We start from the raw sequence: 11,328 nt of genomic DNA on the forward strand, positions 1-11,328 counted from the left end.
ATATAATGGATAGAGAGAGAGAGAGAGATTTGGTCCTTTTTCTTGCTTTTTGAACCCCACCTCACCTCACCTGTGGATGGGACAAAAAAAGATAGGAAGATGATGATGATGATGATGATGATGGTGATATATAGATACAATAAAACTACCAGCTGATAGATATGGATACATGATGTAGTTTGTAGGGATCTGCACATGACCGAGGCCCCAATCCTTATTTGACTGAATGACCTACAAAATGGGTATCTCATAGGCATTTTTTAAGTGACTTGTGGTTGCTTTACATTATTCCATGTGGAATGGAGGCAGAATAGTCATAAAATTAATTGGTGATGACGTGATTGCTGTATATTCTGTGAGGCGGAGTCAAAAAGGTGTCATAAAATTGAATGGTTTGTGAGTGGTTGTTTCCAGACTCACTGGGGTTGAAAGATGCTCCAGCTTGTGTATTTCCTTTTCTGATGTCTACATCCTACCAAACACATGCAAACAGGACTAGGATGATGATGACAATAGGTTGTATAACCCTTGCTGTGAACTATATTTGGAGTGACAGACATTTAGTTCTTCAGTTGGTCATTCTGTCTTATGAATTCTAGTGTTGCTTTACTTCTTGAGCAAAGTGTATTACTGGTTGCTTGCAGTGGAATTGTAGTATTGTTGTAGTCAGATTGTTCTAACCATACTCTTTGGAGTTACATAATCCTGTTGGTCATATTTATGGATGTGATCTGCACTGTGTGTGCCTTGTCAAGGAAAACCCACAGGCTTGCTACAAGTTAGGAAAGTTTTGAAGTTGCCACTGTTGTTTGTCATGAAGCATCATGTTGTTGTGGCCCCAAGCTCATATGAAGGTGGACCTGGTGGACTGTATGGTGAAGTTGCTCTTTTTCTGCAGTCCACCATCCTCCTTTTAGGGAATACATGGGGAGTTGAGGGACATTGTATGGCCAGGCAGGACAGAGTTGATGAATGTTCTTATAATCGGACAGCTCTGCTGGCTGGCCAGTTATATCAGTGCCACCTTGTAAATGTGTCACTATTCGGTATCATACAGCATATATACAAGTTATTTGAGTCAATTCTGACTTACACAACCAATGTCGATAACCTTGTTTGTGGTGCTTTGCTCATATTTTCTTGTACATTTTATGGTAGGATCCACAGTAACGGACATAGTTTGATGTAATGTTGTATTGTCGGAATAAATATTTGAACACTTTAACACTACTATGTATATCTTCCAGGAATACTGTAATTAAGTTTTCTTTCAGACAGGGATATATGTCAGTTAATTCAATCAGGTAGTTAATTTTTCAGTATACTGTAGTGTATCTGATGGGTTAATTTTACTGTTAGGCTGGATACTTTATTACTCTAGTCATAACTCGGTATACAGTCATTTGGTGTACTCAGTTTTGGGTTAACAATCGTGAAAATTTATACGATTTTTGTGACAGCCGCGTTTGATGATCCCATGTGGACACATTGCCACCCATGCAAGCAGACAGTCACGTGTTTGAGCAAATATGCCCGCCCCTTGCTTACATCCAAAGAACCACCATCTGAGTCCTCGGCACACACACGTCCTCCTTCCCACTACCCCTTTGAAGACTCCATGTTGTTCATCCACACACACACACACATGTGTCCTGCAGCTGTGATTGTCTCCCTTGTGTTTCCCATGTTACATAAAGGTCTTGTACAGTATGTGTAGGGCCATTAGAATACCAGCACTGTCCCAAAATAACAGTGTAAGTGTGCAGTGAATAGCGCATTGTGCAATACTAAGTGGAGAGACAACTTTTTGTGTGTTCGTTCGTTCGTTGAAAGATTCCCTGCACATATAGTGCAGGCCGGGCCTTACATTAGCCCAGTCAGTGGTGTATGGGCTGGTTAAAAAAACAGTAAGTGGGGAGAACAGGACCTAGGGATTGCCTAGCACACACGTCCTGTCTCCTGGCGGGCTTTGTGGTGTGTGTGAATTTTGTGTGTGAAATACTGAAACTTGTGACTTGGAAAACATGTCAGTTAAGAGTGCTGACCCTAGTGGAAAGCATGGTGCTACTGAAGGCAAACCTAAAAGGCTTGGAGTGATTGCTCAGGACTTCCAGCTGTTCCCCAGCCTGGTGGGGCGCCCTTGGTGACAACTCACACTGGCCTATGACATATTTCAGGTGAGAGACAGAGTTTTTTTTTTTTTTTTTTTTTTTTTTTAAATAGGTTGCTTGGCCCTTGACTCCAATATATCCCCGTTGATTCCATGTTAAATTGACATTGATTTACAATTTATTGGTATGCAATCGGTTCTTACTTGAGTCATATACCAGGTTGTGACTGTAATGTAAGAATGTTAAAAGTGTACCTGGTAGACTGAGTGTCTAGATAATCTGAGCACATTGTGTAGTCATGAGGAGGAGTTTGGTGACAATCCACTGTCATCATTGTGTCCTGTCTTCATTGTTTCTCATTCCTCCCTGAACATCGGAAAGTAGCCTACCTTCTCGCATTCTGTTGTGTATTTCACATGGCTATCACAAAAAAACATTCCGTATAAAACCTGCCATCACCACAGATGGCAGGGGAGTGTCAGCTAACTTTTGCTTTTGGCTGTACATGATGGTATTGAACCCCATATTGTCTTAATGAGGCTAAAAATTGTAATTAACTTGTACTGAATATTGCAGGCAGATGGTGTATACAGTCGTTATGAAGAAACAGTAGCCACTGTTTTGCTGCATTATCCTGTATGTTCTTACATTTGTTTTATAAAAGTAAATATGCATACATCTGAATATTGTGCAGTACAATCTTGATTTAACGTACAGAAATCAGAATACTTTAAAAGTTTTGATATTTTGGTAAGCTCTTAAAATATAAAATCCCAACTCTTGAGAGTATAGGATCTTAGTTTTGTGGACTTCTTTGTATAGTATATAATAGAATATTTAGAGAATCAGGAGTTATCAAGATATCATCAGAGAGCAGTGTCATAATAAAGATGATAAGAATAAAGTGAGTCATGTGAAACCCCAAGCTATGACCAATGGACCATTTAGTTCTTCAGGGCAAGGAGAGATCCTTGGATAGACCGCTACATCTCTTACCAGAAATACGCTACCCTGGACAAATCTTACGAAGTCAAGGAGTCAGTACGTATAGTATGTGTAAACTTAGCCCACTCATATTGCATCTTATTTTAATGTTTTTATTTCTTTTATAAAGGCCCCAATGTTCTTGCATGCATTGACCTTCGTCACCTAATGGCAGCTGTCCATTCCGCGTGCTGTCTGGCAGTCTCCCTATTCAGTCCCGTATCCTTGAGGTCACACTCTGTGATCTCATCCCAGGTCCTTTTCAGTCTGCCTCTTGCAACCCTAGCCCCAACATTCACACTTCTCACATTCTGCACCCAGTTGTCATCCCCTATCCTCTCCACATGCTCATGCCATCTCACTCTCCCACTCTTTCTCCTCATCACTGCGCCAACACACTCCAGTCCCATTCTTCCTCTTAACTTTTCCACTGTAAACCTAGCCTCTCCAGGCCTCACATTCAAGGATGCAGTGCACATCCACCCAATCATTGTCATTTCTGTATGTTTGAGCCTGGGAATATCCTCTTCTTTTACTGTTCAGGTCTCACTACCATACAGCATTACACTCCCAACACATCCCTCATATTCCACCTAATACCAGAGGAGCCTGAATGTAACCCCTGCACCTCAGGATATGTACACATACATTCAGAGTGGCTAGGGCAGCACTGCAAGGATCATATGCTCTGTTTCTTTGGGATTTCATGCCACTTTGAAAGTGGTTGGTTTGGTTGGTTCCAGTTTTGATGCAAGAATGGCCTGTTGTGTCAAGTTGCTATTGTTTGTCACTTGTCACCCAGTTTAAAGTACTATCACTGTTAATGTGCATCGTCTTCTCTTCAGACCCAGTATAATTTTTTTTTTTTTTTAGAATTTCCCTACCTTTCTCGCTAGGTTGCCCATCTTATTGTGCTGTCATCTCAGTCTGCCAAGTATCTTACCATAAGCATATGTCAAACCATTACACTGTACAGTACTGCATAACTTTTGTACTCAGATGAGTTGGAACATCTACAACATAGCTCATTGATCTTTTGGGGAACATAAAAGCAAAATGATGTTCCTCCTAAAATCTCTTCCCATGTGGTGTAGGAGGTACTAGGCTGCTTGTACTACATGCTAGACTGTAAGGTTGCTGTATCCCTGTGCCAGTACAAAGAGGAGAGGTTTCTTTTCTCCAAATCTTACCCTCAGGGTTCATTTTCAGACTTTCCCAGTACAGTCTACAATAATTCTAAGTAGGTTTAGCTGAATGTGTTGATGTTAGTAGATTTAGCTGAATGTACTGATGTTAGTAGGTTTAGCTGCATGTACTCATGTTTAACCTGGCACTGCAAACTTAGTGAATGTTGTCATCATTTTTGTCAGTGAACACACTTTAGAAACTGAAAGGAAAATTATGAAACCAAGCATAAATATATTTTTTACTGTAGTATGTTTTGTATATACAGTACGGTACATAGTGGTCAAAGTCTGTCTATCAGTCTATTGCCAAATGCTTCAATCCTGTAAGGGGTGACCACAAACATATCACCTCCATGTTGCTGTGTCCCCCACCATTTCACTGCCCTCCCCCCAATTCACACCCCCTCTCATATACCTCTCCACTCCATCCCTCCATCTCATCCTCAGCCTCCCCCTCCCTCTCTCCTCCCTCACATACACTCTCCTCATTAGTCTCTTGCTCTCTATCCTCAATACATGTCCAAACCATCTGAATGTGTTTCTCCTAATGCTTTCTATCACATCCACATCTGCACCACAATGCTCCTTCACTTCATTTATCAGTCTGTCTCTCCATGTAACTCCACATGCTCCTGTCATATAACTCATTTCCACTGCTTTCACTTTTGACTTGCATTCTTCCAACAAGGTCCAAGCTTCATTTCCATACATTAGAGTTGGTATCACAATACTATCATGCTGCAACTTTTTACCTTCATGCACACTTCACTATTTCTTACCATTGCTTTCAAAGAACCAGCAATCTTTCTGCCATGTTGTACCCTTTCAAGCACTTCACCCTCCAAACTTCCATCCTTACTCATCACACTACCTGATTATCTGTATATACTTAAATGTACTCACAATTTCCATTTTATCATCATCTAGCCTCACTGTAAATTCAGTGGCTTCATTTCTCTTGAAGACCAACACTTTACTCTTCCCTACATTCACCAAATTCACCTAATAATAAAAAAGTGATGAATATTGTCTGTTACTGGTAATACAGTAATGTCATGCTCAGATGATATCAATATTATGGTAAGTACAGTACAGTATATAATATATATATATATATATATATATATATATATATATATATATATATACTGTATATCCTTGTCCTTCTGCTTATGGGTAACTTTACACTCCCTCTTCTGCCTTTCCTTCATTCTTTCCTCTTCCTTCTGCCTTTAGGTGACTCTACACTGAGTGACAAGCCAAATGGTTTCCTGTACACCAGGAAAACATTTACTGTGCCGGGTGGTAACCATATGACCAAATTTTGGTGCCTTGTGGTTTAGTGGGTAATTATTGTGCTCCAATTGGATTAAGCCCATGAAGGTTTGTATCCATGGGGTGGTTGGGGTTGACTGCTCATGTAATGCCACTCAGGGATGAGTGAGGCTGGTCACTCTCATCTTAAATGTCAGGACCAACTGCCTAGCCCCAGGCTCCTACGCTCCTCATGGGGCAATGTAGGATTGGATGATGGATGGATGATATATATATATATATATATATATATATATATATATATTGTACATATAAAATTATAATTTCATTCCCATAACCTGGACAAGTACACAATAGTACAAAAATAATACCATCAAGTTCTTGTACCTACAAACCTTTGCTTTGAATAAAAAATTAATATCTAGTGATCTTGATACTGAATTAATGGCCCTGCAACTTAAAGTATCTATGCACAGTACTGTTTTGTGAAAAATATACTTCACTCAATGTTTAATTTTTACACAGACATGTACTACTGTGTATGAGGGATTTCTGTGTACCAGTAATTACAGAAGGATGTACAGTACTGTACTGTACTATGAAAGTAATCTTTAATAACCACTCATTAGGCCTACCTTATTTCCTATTAATACAAACATTGGACAAAGTATATCAACAGGCTGTACTCTAGTGCCCAGTGAAATTTGTCATACATCCAGTCACTCATTCATCTCAATTCTCAATTTACATCTTTTTTATTTGATGATAACTGAAAATTAAATATTAATATCTACTGTTTAGCACTTATACCAGCCAATCATTTTTATCTATGAACATTGTAGGTGTGTCATTGCCTCAAGGATAGAACCTTCATGGATATTATTTGTATTCTTTTCCTGAATTTACAATAGGGTTCACAAATAAACACAGTACAGTATGTAAAAAACACCTCGTCATGAACAAAAATAGATACAGTATACAGTACAGTTAACCTAAGCAAATATCTTTTCTTCCCGGCGCTTCTTGGTCATCACAGTGCCTGGCTTGTGTTGAGCCTCATGGTGGTTGGCCAGCTCAGGAGGGCATGAGGATACTGGGGAGGACAGGATCAGCTGCTTTAGATCATAGAACAGGTGTGAATCATCCTTGGTTAAGAAGGAGATGGCTTTACCATGTTTGCCTGCACGGCCCGTACGCCCAATCCTGTGAGTGTAATCTTCGATATTCTTGGCCATGTCATAGTTGATAACCAGTGACACATCCTTAATATCAATACCTCGACCAGCCACATCTGTTGCCACCAAAATGTCCTTTGCTCCTGATTTAAGGTTGGCAAGGGCATGTTCTCTCTGTTCTTGGCCTTTACCACCATGCAAGGTTGTGGCATTGTGGCCAAGTTTCTCCAAGCCTCGGGCAAGAACATCTGCACCCTTCTTCTGGTTGACAAAAATAAGAACTGGTGGGGTGATACCTTGCTTCAGGATATCCAGGAGCTTCTTGCGTTTCTCCTGTTCACTCACCAAGTACACCACTTGTTCTACTCGTTCAACAGGTTTACCCACGGAACCAATGTACACATATGCTGGTCGTCTCAAATACTGCCTGGCCATTCTCTCTACTGCTGGAGGCATAGTTGCTGTAAACATGACGGTCTGCCGGAACTTGTGCTTGGAGAGGAAGTTTTGTAGCAGCTTATCCTCATCTTCAGCATCATCAGTATCTGGCTTTTCATTTGTGACCGGCATAAACTTAAGGATCTTCTGGACATCTGGCTCAAAACCCATGTCAATCATCTTGTCAGCTTCATCAAAAACAACATAGGTACATTGGTTGAGGACAAGGTAACGGTTCTCCAAAACATCCACCAATCGACCGGGTGTAGCAATGACTATCTCACAGCCCATTCTCAACTTCATGCCCTGTTCCTCCCTTGACAAACCACCAATAACAGCCACTGTGCGGATACCAAGTGGACCACCAAATTTTGATGTCTCCTCTTCAATCTGTTGTGCCAGTTCACGGGTTGGTGCCATGACAAGAGCATAAGGACCTTGATCGGCATCCTCAAGACGAGCAATTTTAGGAAGGGACTGAATCCACTCTAAGAGAGGTATGAGGAAGGCTAGAGTTTTACCTGAGCCAGTCTCGGCTACACCAATTATATCACGATTTTGTAAACCAATAGGTATAGCCTGTCTCTGGATTGGGGTGGGTTCCTGATACCCGACTGTTGCAATGATATCCAAAATATCCTTCTTAATGTTAGATTCAGACCACCTACGAATTGGGTTAGGAATACGACCGCCCTTGATGGCAATGTTGTAATCTTCTCTGAAAATACGCCAGTCTCGCTCTGTCATCTGGTCAAGGTCCTTTTCACTCCAGTGACGGTCATCCCATTTCTTCTTGTCTTCCTTCTTCTGCTCCTTCTTCAGACGTATCACTTCCTGGTCTTTGTCAGCCTGTGTACGACGATGCTCAATGTAATTCCCATAGAACTTCGACTGAACCTTTTTTTGTTCCTTGAGATCAAGTCCCCCAAAATGTCCACGGCCGAAGAAGTGTACCAAATGTTTGTTGATGTAAAGTTCATTATAGTCAACTGAAGTGTCCTCCCCTGCATCCCAATCAAACACAAACTTTCTATCATTGAGCCTCCTCACTTTCTTCTTCTTTTTTACAATGCCCAGGTAGCGCTCATTGACAGCATCCCTTTCTAACTGTCTTTTGCGCTCAATCTCAATATCCTCTTTGTTCTCCCGCGGCTCCCGGTCCCTTCGGTGGTGTCGGTCACGCTCTCTTGGATCCTCCTGCCGCAATGCTTGCTCCAGTTCACGACGCCCATCCTGGTACATGGCTTCCCTTGCCTTCCTTTCCTCGTCTTGCCTCCTTCGGGTTTCGTCCACCTAGGAACCAAAATGATGGGAAACTATTACATGAACCAATAACTACTTTGAATGAGAAGATAGCAGTTTCCAAATATCGCAAAATGTTTTATAGCATATAATTTTCCATTTTAGGCCACAATGGGCATCCAGTGCTACAGCGTTCAGGTGATAAATTCTTCTACAGAAATCACGTTCTGTGAGTTTACTAGTACAATAATATTCATTCATCACCTAATCCTGTATTGCCCCATAAGGAGTGTAGGGGCTCAAGGTTAGACAAGTTGATCCTGACAATTGTCACTCATCCCTGAGTGACATTAGGTGAGTAATAAACCCCAACCACCCCTTGGATATAAACCTGGCCAGGCTCAATTTGACTGGAGAGTCTTAATTATTCACTATACCACCAGGTACCATCATTTGGTTATACGGATACCACCCAGCGTAGTAAACGGTTTCCTGATGTACAGGAAACCATTTGGCTTGTCACTCAGTGAAGTCACCTGTAGACAAGAGGAGGAGGAAGGAATGAAGGAAAGCACGACAGAAGAGAAAGGAAGGAAGAAAGGAAAGGGCAGTCACCGGAGAGCAGACCTACATCGAGTGAGTGAATGGTGATTGACCCCACCTACCAATAAAATAAATAAATAAATAAAATGTAAGATGTTGGTTGCAGATACAGTACCAACTCTTCGTATATGAACTCAAGGTACTGGACAGTTACTTTTTAAGTATTACAAGATTAATGGTCACAGTGTCATGCAGCAGACACAATTTATGAAGGCCAGTGTAAATATATGTACATGTACTTCAGAATGTGAAGAACATAATTCAATGTCATACCTGTTCCTGTCTGCGCCTGAGAGCCTCGGCAGCACGTTCTTCTTTGGACAAGAACTTGGGCCTACTCAGTGCCTCCTCCTCAGCACGCTTCCTGGCCACCATCTCCTCCAGGGACAGGGGCTCCTTCTTCACTTTTACCTCTTTCTCTTCCTTTATTTCTTCAGGTTCCTGCTGCTGTGAATAGTTTACATGTAATTTTAAAATTTCATAATATTACACAGCTACTGTACAGGCAGCCCTCCTTATAAGTGGCGTATCACACTCTAATATATACACCTTCAGTACTGTACAAGTACTTTTAACAGGGTACATTATTGGAGGAAGTTAAATCTTCAATTACTGGTGATAACACAGTTGAATTGTGCACCTCTATATTGAACTTACTTCTTCAGGTTTTGTAGGTTCTTCTTTGGACTTGGCATCAGGAGAGTGCCGTCTCTTCTCAGTTCGTTCTTTCTCTCTATCACGATCACGGTCTCTCTCTCTCTCACGTACCTTATCTCTAAAAAGAGAAAGTAAACTGTGAGTTAGTTCCTCACCATCACCAATTATATAAAAATAAAACCTAAGATGGTGGAATGCTTATGCTGTATGAGCACCAACCGTACTGAAATTATTCATTTCCTCTACACCAGGGGTTCCCAACCTTTATTTACCCATTACCCCATTTTCCACACCTCCCTTCACTCATTACCCCTCATTGCTTATGTTTCCACAATTGCATTTTAGCTGCTTAACATTTTGATGACTAGATTTTAGTTTGAATGTAGGACTTAATTAAAGGTTAGGCTAAAACCAAGAGAGTTATTGCAAGGAGTAATTTATTTTTATTATTAACACTGATACCAAATAAACATGACTTTAAACATTCATCTCTGAATTTTAGTATAGGTCTGAAAGTCTGTCATAACTGGTATGATTTTTAGATTTTTTTTTTTTTTGTTACCTCCCCCATTACCCTTCACAAAAGACCAAATTACCCCACTTGGGGTAATTTACCCCAGATTGGGAACCCCTGCTCTACACAGATAATACATTATCATATCAAACACCCACAACAAACTGGTTGGGTAATCATGTGCTTGGTAGAGGGAGGCACACACCTCTAAACTACACCAAAACCAAGAGTCAAGGGTTAAGTACAGGTCTAGATGAAAGAACATTATTGTATCTAAAATACACTAACCTATCCCTGTTTCTGTCTCTGTCACGATCATGTTCTCTGTCCTTGTCCTTCTCTCGGTCTCTGTAATGATCCCGATCTTTATCTCGTTCCCCTCGGTCTCTGTCTCGCTCCCTCCTGTCCTTCTCCTTCCTCTCTTTACGGTCCCGCCGGTGTGACCTCAAGCCTGTGTCTTCATCCATCACGGCACATCTGAGAGACAGACAAAAGTTTTATTTCCTGACCTTGTACAATGCATAACAACATAAGAATGGAGGATAACTTCAGTAGGCTGGCTGGCCCATGCTAGGCTGTTCCTGCAATAGTGTGAGTTGAGAAGTACTATAAGACAATGTTAGTAAAGAAAATGGCTCTTCCCTACCCACCAAACCCTCCTGCTGCAACCGACAGAGATGAAAAGTTTCATCACAGCAATTAAAAACTGATATGAAAATTACTGGAAAGGATGGAAGGAAACATACAACCATACAGTATATCGGCCTGTTATGCTATGTTCCTCTACTTGTAATGCTATAAGATCGTTAGGAATTAAGGAATTTTGAGAGTAATGGGTCAACGTTACATTTAAGGGCTACAAAGTTTAATTTACGAAAAATTAAGTTACCAACCTGGAATAGCGGCGGTCAAGGTATTCACAGCTCTGTGTACCTGAACCCTACGGTAATTTCCAGGCTCCACACCGCCCTCACTACTTTATACAGATACCACTTTTTTATTCAGAACGTGTCTTCTGGAGATTATTAGACATTGGAGAGTGCAGAAGTAGAAACATGCAAACTCTCTCGACGTGTCTGGGTAAACGTTTGTTGATGTTGACTGTTGACCGTCATTTGTTTTGAGTAGAAATAGGCCGCACA

The 11,328-nt window shown here is 41.0% G+C and overlaps 1 protein-coding gene across 2 annotated transcripts; it reads right to left on the bottom strand.

Annotated features, from left to right (window-relative positions):
- Window positions 1-4,756: 4,756 nt before the first annotated feature.
- Window positions 4,757-11,282, bottom strand: LOC145404488 (putative ATP-dependent RNA helicase DDX23). 2 transcript variants are annotated; one of them, XM_080276039.1, is made up of 5 exons: window positions 11,080-11,282; window positions 10,475-10,663; window positions 9,673-9,790; window positions 9,289-9,459; window positions 4,757-8,463 (listed from the first exon to the last, which is right to left on the bottom strand). In XM_080276039.1, exons 2-5 carry the CDS (start codon window positions 10,651-10,653, stop codon window positions 6,550-6,552), a joined length of 2,382 nt encoding a protein of 793 aa, XP_080132165.1. In that variant the 5' UTR covers window positions 10,654-10,663; window positions 11,080-11,282; the 3' UTR covers window positions 4,757-6,549. The 2 variants fall into 2 exon arrangements, with proteins under 2 accessions (XP_080132165.1, XP_080132164.1); XM_080276038.1 differs by having other exon boundaries at window positions 9,289-9,462.
- Window positions 11,283-11,328: the final 46 nt, after the last annotated feature.

This window comes from Coenobita brevimanus, chromosome 63 (assembly GCF_032717465.1).
Source record: "Coenobita brevimanus isolate Jiangsu-jjx chromosome 63, ASM3271746v2, whole genome shotgun sequence".
Taxonomy (NCBI): Eukaryota; Metazoa; Arthropoda; class Malacostraca; order Decapoda; family Coenobitidae; genus Coenobita; species Coenobita brevimanus.